Source organism: Syngnathus floridae, chromosome 20 (assembly GCF_059516105.1).
Source record: "Syngnathus floridae isolate MCC-2025c chromosome 20, RoL_Sflo_1.0, whole genome shotgun sequence".
Classification (NCBI taxonomy): Eukaryota; Metazoa; Chordata; class Actinopteri; order Syngnathiformes; family Syngnathidae; genus Syngnathus; species Syngnathus floridae.
The window spans coordinates 8,680,654-8,699,234 of NC_142432.1; the positions used below are offsets into that span (position 1 = coordinate 8,680,654).

At 44.3% G+C, this 18,581-nt stretch overlaps 2 protein-coding genes, 1 long non-coding RNA gene and 2 other non-coding genes across 5 annotated transcripts; 4 read left to right on the forward strand and 1 right to left on the reverse strand.

Annotated features, from left to right (window-relative positions):
* The first annotated feature begins 1,097 nt into the window (after window positions 1-1,097).
* rpl7 (ribosomal protein L7) lies at window positions 1,098-3,791 on the forward strand. Its single transcript, XM_088363915.1, has 7 exons — window positions 1,098-1,209; window positions 1,650-1,749; window positions 2,290-2,456; window positions 2,690-2,827; window positions 2,967-3,076; window positions 3,324-3,535; window positions 3,748-3,791. The coding sequence occupies exons 1-6, from the start codon at window positions 1,196-1,198 to the stop codon at window positions 3,530-3,532; spliced, it is 738 nt and encodes a 245-aa protein (XP_088220041.1). The 5' UTR covers window positions 1,098-1,195; the 3' UTR covers window positions 3,533-3,535; window positions 3,748-3,791.
* On the forward strand, window positions 3,157-3,247 carry LOC148381218 (small nucleolar SNORD12/SNORD106). Its single transcript, XR_015854741.1, has one exon. It is a non-coding gene; the product is annotated as a small nucleolar SNORD12/SNORD106 (small nucleolar RNA).
* Window positions 3,585-3,675, forward strand: LOC148381219 (small nucleolar SNORD12/SNORD106). The gene has a single exon (XR_015854740.1). It is a non-coding gene; the product is annotated as a small nucleolar SNORD12/SNORD106 (small nucleolar RNA).
* A 158-nt stretch (window positions 3,792-3,949) lies between the features above and the next one.
* On the forward strand, window positions 3,950-5,929 carry c20h8orf89 (chromosome 20 C8orf89 homolog). The gene is made up of 5 exons (XM_088363916.1): window positions 3,950-4,363; window positions 4,717-4,849; window positions 4,985-5,092; window positions 5,206-5,261; window positions 5,359-5,929. The coding sequence occupies exons 1-5, from the start codon at window positions 4,165-4,167 to the stop codon at window positions 5,499-5,501; spliced, it is 639 nt and encodes a 212-aa protein (XP_088220042.1). The 5' UTR covers window positions 3,950-4,164; the 3' UTR covers window positions 5,502-5,929.
* Window positions 5,930-6,183: 254 nt separating this feature from the next.
* Window positions 6,184-8,172, reverse strand: LOC148381221 (uncharacterized). The gene is made up of 3 exons (XR_015854705.1): window positions 8,121-8,172; window positions 7,991-8,051; window positions 6,184-7,918 (listed from the first exon to the last, which is right to left on the reverse strand). It is a non-coding gene; the product is annotated as an uncharacterized LOC148381221 (long non-coding RNA).
* Window positions 8,173-18,581: the final 10,409 nt, after the last annotated feature.

Sequence of the window (18,581 nt, forward strand, 5' to 3'; positions counted from 1 at the left end):
CAGACAAGAAAATCTAGTTCACATACTTTTTGTAAACATTTCTCTCTTAGTACTATTATCGAATCCCGGTAGTGGTTGACATCCGCTAATTGGTTCATTGCGTATCGCGCAGCGTGAAAGTGGATCGATCACCTCATAAGGGGAAACGCCACATTATTCCAACTGTCTGCGTACACCACTGTCATTATTATTTAACGAGAGCTGCAGGGTGTGGCCGGGACTAGACAAACGTGCCCGCATTACCAGATAAGTGAAGCACCTGGAGCACGTTCAAAGTCCTCCATCCTCTTTCAACTTTTTAAATTGTGCAACGGATTGCAGCATGCACGCTTCTTGGCCCTATGCGTGTGGTGGGTGTATCAGGACTCCAAACACAAATTTTATTCACACAGTTACTTGAAAACCAAATACTCTAAGTGAAGGCATGTAGCCCAATGTCGGTCGCCCTGCATATATTCTCTTTAAAGAGCACGAGTTTGTTTAAGCTAAATAGCATCTTGAACAAAATATTTCTAGTATGTTGGCAGAGCTATAGATGTATATAGTGGAAACAATTCTCTTAGAATCGGACGATCAGGGCTTCGAATTTGCATAATCTTAAAATTGTTGAAAACACCTCCAAACGCTCTCCACTCAGTATATGCCCGTAAAATAATACAAGAGCGCCATGCTGCGGATAACGATTGTAAAGCTGCCAGATGTGGCTTGCGTTTCTTTCTTTCTTTCTTTCTTTCTTTCTTTCTTTCTTTCTTTCTTTCTTTCTTTCTTTCTTTCTTTCTTTCTTTCTTTCTTTCTTTCTTTCTTTCTTTCTTTCTTTCTTTCTTTCTTTCTTTCTTTCTTGAAATCTTGAATATATATATATATATTATATAAAAAGTATGTTACGTTATCGTAACAATTTACTATGACAAATTAATATAATTATAGTAGTTTACTTGGTGTTACAACATTTGTTAATTGAATGAGTTGAATAAGCGGAACGCATGAAACCACCGCATAGTTAAACAAAAAAAAAAAACGATTTAGTCCAAATTATGCGTCGATGTTCCATTTAGAATCAAAATTTTTAGATCGACCGTACGGTATTGGGTACTACCTTATTATTACTCAGGCAGCTGAGAGAACATTTTTTGGGGTCCTGAAATTCTCAAACTGCGCATGCGCATCGTGAGATTTCTCTTTCTCGGTGGACGCCATGGCGGACAAGGAGTGAGTGTCTCTCTTAAAATCCAATCTTAAGGAATCTTGCCTTAAAATACATATCGTACCGATTTTTAATCTTTCGCGGCACTGTTGAATTTGTGTACAGCGTTTCCATGTTTGTATCGTGGAAGATTAATGCATTTGATCGCCTTTTGCGAGACGTTTTACACCGTGGCCAGACTACAATATGGTTTGTCTTTGAAGTTGCATACGATATGTTGCAGAAGTGTTAGTGAGAAACAATTCAATTGGATGTTGAAAAAGTTATACGTACCACTGCATTTACTCGGTGAATAATAATTTTAGTCAACGTGTCGTACTTGTTTAAGCTTTTAGATAATGCGTAATGAAAACATGGCCGTCTTTCCGACGTTTTTCCTGAGCACCTCCAGTTTCCATATCCAATCTCATTATAAATTGTGATTTTTTTTTTTTTTTTATCATAGAAAAAAAGTCCCGTCTGTCCCTGAGAGCCTTTTGAAGAGACGACAGGCTTACGCCGCCAGCAAGGCCGCTCGCATCAAGCGAATGCTTACAGAGAAAAAGGTAAATGCAGGGATGAGAATCTTCCGCAGATTTCCGTGTTTTTTTCCGTCGGGAATATCATTTTCGTGAATCGTGTGGATCCGTTGAGAAAAGTGTTTTTATATGGGGGGGGGGGGGGGGGGGGTAAGTAGTACGGGATCAGGAACTGCTTCAGATGGGCTTGAGAGCAGCGTCATCTTGCAACTCACAGGGCCCGGGGTCCTTCGGCCACCCCAGTGGGGCATGCGGACCCCAGACCCCGGCTACTTTTCAGTGGGTTTTTTTTTCATTTGCCGTTCTCATCCCTGTAAATGGCTCTGATCACGCCAGATAATTCTGACACGGATTTTATTCACACGCTGTTCAATCTGTGTGTGGATTAAACGGTCATGGTTGATGATGCACACCCCTTCTTTCCTCGGCTTATCGACAATGAGTAAAAACAATTCAAACTAGCAAGTTGTGTCTGAAACCACCTTCAGAATGTTAATTACTGTTCAAACTGCACCTATTTTGCTTTTTGTGCCACTTAGCATGAAATAAACCTGATTGTTGTCATAGGCCCGCAAAGCTGAAAGAAAGGTCATCTTTAAGAGGGCCGAGCAGTACCACAAGGAGTACAGGCAGATGTACAGGCGTGAGATCCGCCTTTCACGAACGGCTCGTAAAGTTGGTAACTATTATGTGCCGGCTGAGCCCAAATTGGCATTTGTCATCAGGATTCGAGGGTGAGTGAAGGTCTGAGCAGAAGAATTGTTTTATTTTTGCAACTTTACTCGTCTCTTAAGATTAGCATAACAATTGTGGTTAATGATGTATGGGTCTTTCCCCGACTTATCGACTATGATGATACAATCCTGACATTAAGCCAAATTTGTTCTGAAACCACACAAAATGCTTTTAATTATTCAAATGATTCCGTACCAGTACATCTGCTAACTGAATGGATAATTTTTTGTAGCATCAATGGCGTGAGCCCAAAGGTCCGCAAAGTTCTGCAGTTGCTGCGTCTCCGTCAAATCTTCAACGGTGTGTTTGTTAAACTTAATAAGGCTTCCATCAACATGCTCAGGATAGCAGAGCCTTACATTGCTTGGGGGTGAGTTTATTTCGACTGGTTCCTGAAATGAAAGCCAGTCTTGTCTGAAACCACATTGATATTTAAAGTAAAAAAAAAAAATCTGTCTCAAGTTTAAATAATTGAGGAGTGAATAACTTGGCATTTTGAAACATCACAGATACCCCAACCTGAAATCTGTGCGTGAGCTCATCTATAAACGTGGCTTCGGAAAGATCAGGAAACAGCGCATCGCCCTCACGGACAACGCTTTGGTCAAGGGGAATCTTGGTAATGCACACACTTAGACATATGCCTCAGTTTGAATGGATTCCCACACGCAGTTCAGTCTGTGTGTGGATTAAACGGCCATGGTTGATGATGCACACCCCTTCTTTCCTCGGCTTATCGACAATGGTGAAAGAAAATTCAAATTTAGCCAGTTGTGTCTGAAACCACCTTCAGAATGTTTATCACTGTTCAAGTGGCACCTTTTTGCTGTTTGCGCAATTTAACATGCTTAAATGTTCACCTGCAGGCAAATATGGAATAATCTGCGTGGAGGACCTCATCCACGAGATATACACCGTTGGCAAGAACTTTAAGTCGGCCAACAACTTTCTGTGGCCATTCAAGCTGTCATCGCCTCGTGGTGGCATGAATAAGAAGACCACCCACTTTGTGGAGGGAGGTGACGCTGGCAACAGGGAGGACCAGATAAACCGAATGATCAGGAGGATGAATTAAATAGTAAGTTTTGTTGCAAAAGATTAGTGCCCGCTTTCAAGTTGTCTCATTGGATGTGGTTAATGATGCAATATTCTTTTCCCGTCTTATCGACGATGGTGAAAAAAAGCTAAAGATAAGCCAATTTTGTCTGAAACCACATTTACCTCTGAAGACACCAAAGCACTTCCACATATATGCTACTTGAACTGACCCATTTTTGTGTTTCTTTTCAGATTTGTTCAAGACTCAATGTTCAATAAAACCCCAAAAAGTTTGACTACTTTGTTCCCACTGTTTTGAATTAGCATTACGGGCAATTAACCTTATTCCCCACCACATCAACAGAAATAAAGATTTTTTTTTGTACTCAATACTTCTAACAGCCAGTCAGTCTTTTAGAGAGCTTTGTAATTTTTTTTGACACTGCATGTGGAATAAAATGGTCGGCGAGCACTTGGTATTCCATTTGTTTATGCAGATTGTCACAATGAACTGGAGGCTGCAAGCGGTGGGTCGTTTAAGAACGATGTTGCCATGGTGACGGTGCGTATAACGTTGGGTGTAGTGAAGGCGATCTAGTATATACCCGTGAGTCACTTTCCAAGAACACGAAGGGATAGTGTACAGTTAACTACTCTTGAGTGTGCAACATGACGTTGCATCTGGAAGCATCGCTGCCGTCTTCAGAAACTTTTCTTGCAAGGGGACGCTCAAATTGCGACCATCATGGGCCCACTTCAGGCGGTTGTCAGACTCAGGCGCTCGACAGATTGATGATGGCAGCCACTTTGAGACGACTACCTTTCACACGACAGATTCGGACGTTTTCATCGGCTCAACCTTTGAATAGTTAGTTAACGACGTTGCCATATACACGCGAACGTAGCTTCTGTGCTAAACGGCAGCTAGTTAGCCGTTCATTCATAACGTAGGAATTCAGAGATGTCCAATTTGGCTAAGCCACTTATTTCGCATCTAAAATTCATCATCCTTTTATCCGTGGTTTTCCGACTTGTCGAAAAATGACCATTTATCATCAACTTTCCGTTTTTGAATTGAGACTGCAGACCAGAAGTTGCTTTGGTGTAATTCGTTAGTTCCACCTCTAGGTGGTCGTAATGTATCATAATGAATAGCAGTCTCGCGTCAGTGACGTCTGTTCGGCTATTAGGACACCATCTGAAAAAATAACGTTATTTTAGATGGCGTGCTAGAGAACACAAGTTTACTCCCTTCGTTTGGGGACAACCATGGACAGCCCCAACAGGATGAGCAGCTCTTTGGCCTCTCCAAGACGCATCCAGGTGGCCATGCTTGGAGGCCCTTAACCTTGAGGTTTGCTGTTAAGCAATTTTGTGGCAACATAAGTTATAGTGCTCTGTAAAGAACAAGAGCAGCTGTAAAAAAGTGGTGTATACACTAACTATTTGCACCCCTTTTTGATCCTTCTCTTTTGTTTGTTCCCTGCAGATTATCTGAGCGATACAAACTTAACGGTAGCCCGTCTGCCTTTTTGCCACCTACAATAGTCCTTAGAGGCATGAGCACCTTTCCTGTGCAGACCTGCAAGTACCGCGGGTATTTGAGTGTGGGAGTGGTATTCTAAAATAAATTGATTAATAACACTCTGTATACAGTCGAGTTAGGCTATAGCACTCATACCTTTCCGCTCTAAATTTCCTCCTCTGCAGGGCCAAAGTCAATTATCCAGCCTACAATCTCCTCTCTGCTAAAGACCATCTGAAGGGTGAGTAAGCATGTCAGATGAGGTCTTTATTGTGGATTGACATACGGGAAGCCATTTTAACACCTTCTCCTCTCTACTACTGCCCATTTTCATGTAGGTTATTCATACCCTGACCCCATGGTGGGAGCCTCCCACTCTTTTCTCCAAAAGATATCTGAGTTGTCCTCTTTGGAGGGTGAGACGGCAAGGTGTGAAAAGCTTAAGAAAACAAGGGTGTCTCGAAAAGCCTCATCCTCTTGACAATCACTGGTTCCCCAGTCAAAGTGGTACAGAGGAGAAACAGATTTTGAGATGATGCCAAGGATGGGTCATGGACTTCAAAGCTTGAGGGCACCCTGTTCATTTAAGTGGCTTGTCCTCTCTGCTATTTTGTCTTCACTAGTGCTAGTTTTTAGCCTGACGTGGTTAGCTGTTACATTCTGTCATTTATGAATTTTTCCTTTGTTCAAAAACAGTATTGACTATTGGTTTTTAAAACATGATTAAAGTGGCGCAAACTTGTATTTTGATATACTTTGACTGCAATTGTACTCTTGTAATGCAACTTTTTTATTTCGTTCTAAATTTGTAACGTATGAATATGTGGCCAGGTGGCAGAAAAATTACATTTATACAGACAGTATTGACTATTGGTTTTCAAAACATGATTAAAGTGGCACAAACTTGTATTTTGATATACTTTGACTACAATTATACTCTTGTAATGCAACTTTTTATTTCATGCTAAATTTGTAATGTATGAATGTGTGGCCAGGTGGCACAAAAATGCATGTTCATTAGGGTAGTACTTTTTTAGTGTTATTTGAAGAGGTTGTTAAGTATTGTGATTGAGAAACTAGGTTTCAGATATACTTTACCAAGTGTTGCGTTTTGTTCAAGATGTCCGTTGTTGAGCAAGGAAAACAAAGATGTGGAGTAATAGTTGGTTCTTTATTTGCAAGATCTTGGGTTGTTTTACGGCAGTGAGTACACAATGCACTTCAGCAGATGAAAACATCAAGGTCAGACTCCAGATCAGAAGGTTTTATACTGTCTGCAAGCAGGAATACGGAAGGGAAGAAAAGGGAAGGGAAAAGAAGGAAAAACATATCCTCATAAGAATATCTTATCTACTGAATGTTTTGTATCAATGTGTCATGACTTTAATGAGCTCTGCCTTATGTGTAATGGAAAAGTTACCAAGCTGTGTGTGCCGTGTCTGTGCTCTGATGGAGCAACTATGTTTGTATAAATTAATAAGAATATTTAGACATTGCTGTTGCTCCCTTTTCAGTCCCCCTTTTGACCTCAACAGAGGTCAAACAAAAGGCAAGGACAAACTAACAAAGTGCGTCGTGAAAACGGGAATATTGGATCATCTGATAGGCGATAGGTCCATCTAAATCGCGGCCCTCAATTACAGTAGTAATCAGTCAGTTACACAATGAGCGTAATCAAGAAACACAAGAACCTCCATAAATCATGTAAAAACGAACACAGATGATACACGTGCTTATGCCGGGGTTGGGGGAATAGTGGCGGCTGTAGGCATGAGAGTATCGATGTCCGTGCAGGTGTCATTAGAAGGTGTGGCGGAAATTTGTACCAGGGAGTTCGTAATTTTATCCATATCAGTGGAGAAATAATAAAGAGAGCAAGAGCACGAATACCTAACATTAAGAGAGTAAATGAGGGAGGACGGGGTGGGGGTTACAAAAGGTGATACATGATCAAAAACTTCAATGTCATAAAAAAAACTGCCATGAGGAGGAGGTCTAGCCTTAATTCTGTTCGACTTGAGTGTGTGAGTGAAAAACCTGCGGCAAGATGTAATTATGCAGGAATAAAAACGGTCCCTTTGCCTTAGGCGACCAAAATGTTTTCACTATCGTCAGTCCGAGATAACACTTGCTGGTAACAGTTCAGCCGTTGGGGGCTTGGCACTCCCACTGGTGGAAGGTAAGCACAGTTCATACCCCCTTTGCAGCTCTGCTCTGTCCGGAAGGAACCTGAAAACATGTGCTATGCAGTCTTTGTCTTCAGTGTCTCAGCCTTTGCTTCCGGGTCCGCAGCAGTTTGCTCAGCAAACCACAATCTGGATCAGCAACTGGAAGGTACAAAATTGGTCCAGGAATACAGCGACCTTTCTGCAACTCAGAAGAGGTGTGCCCAGTTTGGGCATTAACTGACATATGTACACACATCAATGCAGGAGGGAGTGCTTGAACCCAATTCAAATTCAATGTATCTTTCAGTTATCTGTCTCATGTCCAATTCAATTCATGTTCAAATCATTCATCATTTTCCCAAAATGGTTCAACTGCTCAATTTTTTTTAATCTTCATAATATTTAATATTCATTATGCAAATAAATCAGCCTAAAATAATTTATTAACAATTTACCCTTTCATCAAACATTCTCTATTCCCTGTAATTGGTCTATTTATCTCCTACATTAAATGACCTTCTAAATATTTGTTGTTTATCTTGTAGCTTTATGATTGATCACCGTTTGCAGATCATCTATAAAAAAAAAAGTTAAACCTTGACATCCCTTAATTGTTACTATGCAATGTATCCATTCCAGGTTGTTGCCTTTGATTCACTCCCTTCCTTTCGAGATCCTTCTTCTGCTCCTTCCATCACTGTACGTTGAATTCTTACATGCCCTGTTGAGGCTTCAAAAAGAAGTACATTCAAAACATTTTTACTCAGCTTGCATGGTCATAATGTTGCACGTCGACACTCACGCGCGTTGCCTCTCTACAAAGAGATCACATAAACGGCCACTTCATATCCTGGGCCCATAACCTGTTAGCAGAGTTATTTAAATAAAATAAGTCATACTGTGGAGACAGAGATGACCGTCACACAACTCACTTTGGTTTGTCATTGCCCCCAATTAACACATTGGTAACACCTGGGTTTTATTAAGAACATTTGTCAAACAGAAATAGTAAAAGCAGTACTTCCTGTGTAGCATCCTTCAAAATAAAACTCTCAATATACAGAGCACATATACTAACAACATTGAATCTCACAATTTACAAATTGATTCTACTTACTCATTTACACTCACTCTCCCCCTTTTGACACATAGCTAGTTCAGTGGCCTAGTGGTAGAGCACCCACCCTGAGACCGGAAGGTTGTGGGTTGAAACCCCGGCCGGGTCATACCAAAGACTATAAAAATTGGATCCATTGCCCCTGCTTGGCACTCAGCATTAAGGGTTGGAATTGGGGGATTAGATTACCAAATGATTTCCGAGCGCGGCACCACTGCTGCTCACTGCTCCCCTCTCCCCCAGGGGATGAATTAAATGCAGAGAACAAATTTCACCACACCCAGATATGTGTGTGACGATCATTGTTAACTTTAACATTCACGCAATGTGTTAAATTGTGTCATCAGGGATCAAAAGGGACCAACAAAGTGTGCCGGCACAGTATCATACTGATCATAGCTGGACTAGATGATTCAGTCGTGTCCGGTCATAGGAGAATGACTCTACTGTTGGTTTCTAAATATATTGTTGTGACGAGCCTTGTAAAAAACGTACTTGTCAGAGACATTAAACATCGTTAGTGAACTGGCATGCCTACGGTAAACGAGAAAGCTCAATTCAAATATACCAAGCGCGTTCTTGCCAAGGTTCCAGATATAGAGTTTATTGAGTTTCAAAATGTAATCTTTTTTACAATTTTGCCCACATTTACAAATGCAATGACCTGTTGTTAGGTATGGCCAGTTATGGTGTACCTAATGAATGAATGAATGAAAGAATGAATAAATGAAGTGTCCAGGAGGCATGTCACAAACAAAACAGCCAATGAGGAGGTGGGGGTGAGGGCTTCACTTTCAATTAAGCTTTGACCATGATTTTTCCCCAATGAAGTGGCCTGTTATTAGGTACACCTGAAAATGGCGGTGTACCTAATGCAGTGTCCATAAGTGACGTCAAAGACACCAGCCAATCAGGAGGTGGGGGTGAGGGCAGGTGTGGCACTTTTCACTTTCAGTTAAGCTTTGACCAAGATTTTTCCCTAATGAAGTGGCCTCCCTGCGAGCATTTTGACGTCTAATAGACATCTATTAGACGTCTATATGCTAACCAGACGTCGGGGCTAAAACACGTCTAAAAATAGTCTAAAAGTGTAACAAATAGACATCTATGCCGTAGACGTCTATAGCATAGACATTTAATAGACGTCTATTAGACAGCTTTGCTATAGTCTACGGCATAGACGTCTATTAGACGTCTACGGGATAGACGTCTATTAGACGTCTATTAGACGCTAACCGCGCTAATAGCTATTAGCCATCATTCGAACGTCTACTCAATAAACGTCTAAAAAAAGTTCACATATAGACGTCTAATAGACGTCTAATAGATGTCTATTAGACGTCTACGGGATAGACCCCGCTCACTCTTTGTTTGATCTTCTGCCCTTTGGGAAGAGGTACAGGAGCCTGCGCTCCTGCACCGCCTGCACCGCCAGACTCACCAACAGCTTCACTCTCCAGTCTGTTAGGATCCTGAACTCTCTTCCCCCTTCTGCGTAGCGTCCTGTACTTATTTATTGTGTTATTTGTTTATTTATTATTTATTCATCACTCTTATTTATTCATTGATGGTGCTTTCTTTATTTTTCTTGTGTTGTTTACTTGTATGTACATTGGGAACTGTCTTGTCACCGTGGGATAGTGGGAACGTAATTTTGATCTCTGTGTGTGTCTTGGCATGTGAAGAAATTGACAATAAAGCAGACTTTGACTTTGAAAAAAAAAGGAGAGTCACCTGAGGAGAAATCGTTGGTGTAGAGAAAGAAGAGCAGTGGGGAGAGGATGCACCCCTGAGGGGCTCCAGTATTGGTGGTCCGGGTGTCAGATGTGATGCTCCCCAGCCTCACACGCTGTCTCCTGTTGGTCAGGAAGCTGGTGATTCATTGACAGGTGGAGGCAGGCACCGCGAGCTGGATGAGCTTCTGTTAGAGGATGTTAGGAGCGATGGTGTTGAACGCCGAGCTGAAGTCCATAAACAGGATCCTGGCGTACGTTCCTGGGGTGTCCAGGTGGTGCAGGATGTAGTGCAGTCCCATGTTGACCGCATCATCCACCGACCTGTTTGCCCGGTAGGCAAACTGGAGGGGGTCAAGCAGGGGGCCCGTGACATCCTTCAGGTGGCTCAGCACTAACCTCTCGAAAGATTTCATGACCACAGATGTCAGTGCGACAGGTCTATAGTCATTCAAACCTGTGATGGCGGGCTTCTTGGCCACTGGAATGATGGTGGTGAAGCACGAGGGCACCTCACACAGCTCCAGGGAACGGTTGAAGATCCGTGCAAAGGTGGGCGCCAGCTGCTCAGCGCAGACTTTCAAGCAGGAAGGTGACACGTCGTCTGGGCCCGGTGCCTTTCTGGTCTTTTGTCTCCGGAACATCTGGCGCACTTCCTCCTCGCAGATCTGGAGTGCGGGCGCGGCCTCTGCAAGAGAGAGAGTCGGTGACAACGGTGATGGAGGTGTGGACAGAGCAGTTATGGGGGGAGGTGAGTATGTAGATTGTGCTGCAGGAGGTCCCGTTGTGTGGGAGGACCGATCAAACCTGCAGTAGAACCTGTTTAGCTGGTTAGCAAGCCTTGGGCTCTCCACAGGACGGGGGGTTCGTTTCTTGAAGCCCGTGATGCTCTGCAGACCTTTCCACACTGTTGAGGGATCAGGATTGGCAGAGAGGTGTCTCTCCAGGCTCTCCCCGTAACACCTCCTGGCTTTCCTGACCTCTCGGTTCAGTGTGTTTCTGGTCTGCTTGAACAGGTCCTGGTCGCCGCTTCTGTAGGCCTCCTCCTTGACTTTGCGCAGTCTCCTGAGTTTCGGTGTAAACCAAGGTTTGTCGTTGTTGTATGTGCAGAAGGTCATGTTTTCAGCACACACAGATCCTCACAAAAACTGATGTATGATGTGACAGTGTCAGTGAGTTCGTGCAGGTCTGAAGTTGCAGCTTCAAAAACTCCCCAATCGCTGCAGTCAAAGCAGGCTTGGAGGTCCTGCCTTGACTCCACTGTCCACTTCCTCACAGTCCTCACCACAGGCTTAGAAGTTTTTAGTTTCTGCCTGTAGGCCGGGATCAGATGAACTCGACAGTGGTCCGAGAGTCCTAAAGCTGCACGAGCCATAGAGTGGTATGCATCCTTAATTACGGTGTAGCAGTGGTCCAGTGTATGTGCCCCTCTGGTGGGACACGTTATGTGCTGTCTGTATCTGGGGAGTTCGTGTGCGAGGTTTGCCCTGTTAAGATCACCCAGAACAATGATTAGTGAATTTGGTAGAAGTTTCTCCATGTCTGTCACCTGGTCAGCCAGCATCTGCGTGGCTTCACTCGCACGTGCGTGTGGTGGAATGTAAACAGCCGCCATGACGATCGACGAGAACTCCCGTGGTGAATAGAACGGCCGGCAGTTTATGAAAAGTGTTTCTAGGAGAGGGCTGCAAAACTCTTTCAACACCGTGACATTAGTACACCAACGTTCATTAATGTAGAACGACATTTCACAAAGAATTAGGTGAGGGGAACGGATTTTTCCGTGTTTAAGCCGGGGGGAGGACAGCCGTGGGGCCGAACGCCGGTCCTCTTGAGGCCAACCTATTTCCCAAATTTGAATTCTCGAAATAAAAGTGAACTGATCACTCGACTTTATTTCCACCAAAAATAGCATACAATTTGTAGCTACCTTTTCCTACTTTACTGATTTATGTTTCATAATAGGGCGGCTCGGTGGCGCACTGGGTAGCACGTCCGCCTCACAGTTAGGAGGGTGCGGGTTCGATTCCACCTCCGGCCCTCCCTGTGTGGAGTTTGCATGTTCTCCCCGGGCCCGCGTGGGTTTTCTCCGGGCACTCCGGTTTCCTCCCACATTCCAAAAATATGCTTGGTAGGCCGATTGAAGACTCCAAATTGTCCCTAGGTGTGAGTGTGGGTGCGAATGGTTGTCTGTCTCTGTGTGCCCTGCGATTGGCTGGCAACCGGTTCAGGGTGTCCCCCGCCTACTGCCCGATGACGGCTGGGATAGGCTCCAGCACGCCCGCGACCCCCGTGGGGACTAAGCGGTTCAGAAAATGGATGGATGGATGGATGTTTTATAATCAAAAGGACTTCGTGACTGAACGATTTTATTTGTACGGGTATCAGTGAGTGAAATTGTTCGTTGTTGAATTAAAATTTGTAATTCTATTTCATACTTTTTCAATAAATGTGGCTTGTATAATCATTTAATTCGTTGTGGGCTAATTTGTATGGTATATGCAATCGACTGTTTTTGATTTGACAATTCGATTCGATTACAGGTAATTATTATGGTATAAAATCGGACCGTGATGAATAAGATTAATAAAGGCGTTTAAATTAGACTAGTCGGATTATTGTTAGATTCAAATCTATTCAATTGTTCGTAGGTTGCGGGCCCGTCCTGTACTTGTCGGGCCGCGTTTAAATCTAACTGGGACAATTGACTAATTAAATTGCCTTCAAAACTGTTTGAAGGATAATTTTATTTCGCTTAAATATTTGATTCGTTTTAAAATATCATTCGTTTAAATAGTCGAGTTGGTTGAAGCATTTCAACAGTTAGGAGTTTATATATAGTTTTAGAATTAATGATTAATGCATCAAATGTCTTCTCAAATACTATTGTCGTCATACTTCCATTAATTCGACCCTTCATCGAATAAAGACATGTAGGCTCGCTACTTCGGCAACAAAGTACAGTTGACCCATATAAATAGTTACTTCGGCACAACTAGGGCAAGTGTGCGGTAGATCAATGAATCGCTGAGGTCTTAACAAAGACATCTAAAAATATTCAAAATGTAACAAAAGCCTCAAACAACTGAAGGGAGCCATCATTATGGCGCGGTTATTCTAACCATGTGTCTCAAATTTAAGTTACTCAGCACGAGTGTCGTTTGACTTCAGAGGGATTGGCATCATAAAAAGATTATATTGATTCTTTTAGAATTAATTTAACTCAGGTGGTCAGAGACGGACGAGTCCCTTCACCCCGGTTTATCGAACATTTTAATGGGAAGCCGGTCACTTTAATAAAAAGTGCAGGTTTGACAAACCCCAGTCTTCCGTGTGACACGCGGAGATACTAGCTACTATACTAGCTACTATACTAACGAGAATTGTGCACTGTAGAGGGGCAAGATGCTACTTGGTGGGAGAAAGGAAAGGGAGGGGAGTGGGGGGAGGGGGGGAAAGAACGCTCACGGAACCCATGCGCGCATAACTATTATGTGGATTTTAACCATCTGTAAAGGTTTCTAAAACAGTTCTGAAATGGGGCAATCTGTTGGTCCAGTTCGTACATGCCTGCCTTCAAGTTTAGAGAGCACTACATTTAGGGGGAGCATTAGAGATTAGGGTTAAAGGTGAGGGGGTAATGGTTAGCGGGTTAGCAGGTTAAGGGTTAATTATTAGGGTTTGCTTATTGTTAGGGTTTTAGAGTTAGCGTTAGGACTTGAAGTTAGGGAATTGGGAGCCTTAGACCAACCAAATTCTATTTATTCCATTAATCACTGACATTCAGTCTTCAGGTCCATGTCACATGGGCTACCAATCGGAATGTAACGGGGTCAGCTGGTCTACTATGGGGCTCATCGGTGCAGGGGAATGATTCTCTCTTAGGATGCATGATTACCCGGGTTTGCTGTTGATCAACTAGCCCCATTTAATCTGAGGTGCATGTCACATGGGCTATCAATTGCAACAAAACGGGTTGAGTTAATTTACCTTGGGTCTCTTTTGTCTGTTGTTTTGATTCTCATCATACATAAAACATCACTTGAATCTGCCATCATGTGTTATCCATTGCGCCACTCGACTGTAAACTTGTGTGGAAAACTGTCATTGTCCAAAGGAAGGCTGTTTAGCAACAGTGACCAGCAGACAAATTCAACAAGGTAGTTTGATTATGCCATAACCCGGATTTGAATCGATCACAACGCAGTGTACTAAACACTATACGATCATGGCCTGTATGGTAAAAAAAGGTAAAGACCCAATGATTGTCACACACACACATCTGGGTGTGGTGAACTTTGTCTCTGCATTTAACCCATCCCCGAAGGGGGCAGTGAGCAGCAGCGGAGACGCGCCCGGGAATCATTTGGTGATCTGAAATGAATTCAATGCGACATTATTAAAAGCCATCGACTCTGTGGCACCGCTACGTCTGAAAACTCGCCGTAGATTCGTGACTGCTTCGACACCACTGACTGGGACTTGTTTAAGCAGGCAGCCACCTACAACGATTGGACGGACATAGAGGAATATACTGACTCTGTTACCTCTTACATCACGAAGTGCATCGATGATGTGACTTGCTCGAAATCCGTCGTCACTCGCGCGAACTGGAAGCCGTGGCTGACGGGGGCTGTCCTCAGACTGTTGAGGGCCAGGGACAAGGCTTTCAGAGCAGGGGATGAGGCTGGCTTGAGGACAGCGAGGGCCGACCTGTCCCGAGGCATCAAAGAAGCGAAGAAGGCGTTCTCGTGCAAGGTCTCCACCCATTTCAAGGACAGCAAGGACGCACGTAGCCTTTGGCAGGGCATTCAGACCATCACAGACTACAAGCCCGCGCCGAGGAGCTGTGAGGGCGACGTCCACCTGCTGAACGATCTGAACCGCTTCTTTGCTCGCTTCGACGCCCAGAACAGCACTTGCCCGCTGAAGACCACTCCCCCCCCACACGAGCAGCCCCTGCGCCTCTCTGCCGACGGTGTGAGGAGGGCGCTTGCCGCTATTGACACCCGTAAGGCGGCGGGCCCTGACAACATCCCGGGTCGAGCGCTGAAGGACTGCGCTGGGGAGCTGTCGGGTGTCTTCACAGACATCTTTAACGTTTCCCTGCAGCAGGCCATCGTCCCCTCGTGTTTCAAGGCTGCCACCATCGTTCCTGTGCCGAAGAAACCTGCACCGTCCTGCTTCAATGACTACCGCCCTGTGGCACTGACGCCCATCATCATGAAGTGCTTTGAGCGGCTGGTCTTGGAGCACATCAAGTCCGTTCTCCCCCCCACCATTGACCCTTTCCAGTTTGCGTACCGTGCCAAGCGGTCCTCTGAGGATGCCATCTGCTCTGCCCTCCACTCGGCCCTCACCCACCTGGAGAGAAAGGACTCATATGTGAGGTTGCTGTTTGTGGACTTCAGCTCTGCCTTCAACACCATTGTGCCGCAGCGACTCATCTCCAAACTCGACGAGCTGGGCCTCAGTACCTCCCTCTGCAACTGGATACTGGACTTCCTCTGTCAGAGGCCTCAGGTGGTGCGTGTTGGCGACAAAATCTCCGCCAGCATCACGCTGAGCACGGGGGCCCCCCAGGGCTGCGTGCTCAGTCCATTGCTCTTCACCCTGCTGACGCATGACTGCACTGCGACCTACAGCGACAACCGCATTGTGAAGTTTGCTGACGACACGACTCTGGTGGGTCTCATCACGAAGGGCGACGAGACTCGGTACAGGTCGGAAGTTGACCTTCTGACCACGTGGTGCAGGGACAACAACCTCCTGCTGAACGTCAGTAAGACCAAGGAAATCATTGTGGACTTCCGGAAGGGTCACACAACACACCTGCCGCTGATCATCGACGGTGCTGTGGTGGAGAGGGTGAGCTGCACCAAGTTCCTGGGGGTGCACATCAGTGAGGACCTCTCCTGGTCCGCGAACACCTCGTCACTGGCAAAGAAAGCTCAGCGCCGCCTGTATTTCCTGCGGAAGCTCAGGCGTGCATGTGCTCCTCAGGCAGTCCTGTTTACATTCTACCGTGGCACCATTGAGAGCGTCCTCACCAGTTGCATCGCTGTCTGGGGTGGTAACTGCACTGAACAGAACTTGAAGGCCCTGCAGCGCATAGTGAATACGGCTGGTAAGATTATTGGTGCTTCGCTTCCCTCCCTGAAGGACATTTACACCTCCCATCTCGCCCGCAAGGCAACCTCGATTGCCAGAGATGTGAGTCACCCGGCTCACTCCTTGTTTGACCTTCTGCCCTCTGGGAAGAGGTACAGGAGCCTGCGCTCCCGCACCACCAGACTCGCCAACAGCTTCTTTCTCCAGGCTGTTAGGGCCCTGAACTCGCTACCCCCTTCTGCGTAGCGTGCGGCACTGTTGCGCTATTTTCGGGAATGTCTGCTGTACGCGTTTTTACGCTCCTCTTAATTATTTATTTATTTATTTATTGTTGTGTTATTTATTCATTATTTATTCAGCACGCTTTTGTTATACTTGTTTACTGTTTGTCTGTTGTGAGCCATGTCTTGTCACCGTGGGATAGGGGGGAACGAAATTTCGGTTTCTTTGTGTGTCTTTGGCATGTGGAGAAATTGACAATAAAGCTGACTTTGACTTTTTGACTTTGACTAGATGGCCAACTCCGTGGTTCACAGATGAAACACGTACGCTTAAACAATTATGTAGAAAGCATGAGCGCAGATGGCGTTTAACCAAACTTGAGGTTTTCCATCAGGCATGGAAGGACAGCCTCCTGAAATATAAAGATGCGCTTATCTTAGCAAAAACTCGTTATTTTTCGCAAGTCATTAATCTCAATAAAAACAATCCTAAATACCTATTTGATACAATGGCAAAGCTAACTCTGCGCCAGCCGACCCCCGATAGCTCCTTCCACTAAGCTGACGAGTTTATGAAATTTTTTGCTCAAAAGATTGAGTCCATTAGGGACGAGATCAAGAATACCATTCCAATCGCTCAGCTGGTTACTAGCGCTGGGGATCATGCAATAACCCTCTCAAATTTTAACAGCGTGTCCCTTGAAATGCTTACAAAATTGGTTAGTGCGGCTAAACAAACAACATGTTTACTCGACCCGCTTCCAGCCAAACTACTTAAAGAATTATTTCCAATTTTAGAACTGTCCATCTTAAATATAATCAATCTGTCTGTTTCCTCTGGGATAGTGCCAACAGCCTTTAAAACCGCTATTATTAAACCGCGACTTAAGCGAGCAAATCTTGACCCGGACTGTCTCAGTAATTATAGGCCAGTTTCAAACCTCCCATTCATAGCAAAACTTCTTGAAAAAGTAGTAGCGCAGCAGCTTATTGATTACATGGTCGCTAATAATCGATATGACTCTTTTCAGTCTGGCTTTAGAGCTAATCATTCCACAGAGACAGCACTTGCTAAAGTGACTAATGATCTCCTCATAGCTATGGATTCAAATACGTCGTCTGTATTGTTACTACTCGATCTTAGTGCTGCCTTTGACACTGTAGACTTTGATATTTTATTAGGGCGTCTTAAAAATTGTGTTCGTATCTCAGGGTCAGCACTCAGCTGGTTCAATTCCTATCTATCAGACAGGACGCACCGAGTGGTCCATGGCAATACGTCCTCTGAGCTCTATAATGTTACGTGTGGTGTCCCACAGGGATCGGTACTCGGACCGATTTTATTTAATATTTATATGATTCCGCTTGGGGACATAATACGTAAATATAATATTAGTTTTCAATGCTACGCGGATGACACCCAATTATATATGCCGTAATCGATGACAGATCCGCGGGACTGTTGTAATCTCGAGGCGTGCCTTGCGGAGATCAAGCAATGGATGTCTCTCAACTTCCTTCGTCTTAACCCAGATAAAACTGAGATGTTGATAATTGGTCCTACTCGTTATCAACACTTATTTAAGGAAACCACTATAACTATAGATAACCGTACTATCACTCAGAGTGATACGGTAACTAATCTCGGGGTAATATTTGACCAAACGCTCTCCTTTCAAAAACACATTAAGAATATAACCAGGATTGCGTTTTTTCACCTTCGTAATATTGCTAAGATTCGTCCGATCCTCTCGACCGGGGATGCGGAAACTATTATACATGCGTTCGTCACGTCGGGCCTGGACTACTGTAATGTATTATTCTCTGGTCTTCCTAAGTCCAGTATCAAAAGTCTACAGTTAGTGCAAAATGCCGCTGCGAGGCTGCTCTCACGGTCAAGAAAATTTGATCACATTACCCCAATATTAGCCAAATTACATTGGCTCCCGGTCCATTTAAGATGTGACTTCAAGGTTCTTCTACTAACCTATAAATCACTGCATGGCTTAGCGCCTTCATATCTCGTCGACCTAGTCGTTCCTTATGTTCCGTCTCGTAACCTTCGTTCGCAAAACACTAGTCTTTTAGTTACACAGAGGGCCAAGAAAATGTCTGCAGATTCTAGAGCATTCTCTATTCGGGCTCCAGAGCTTTGGAATGCCCTACCAATGGATATTAGAACTACTACCTCAGTAGAAACATTTAAGACAC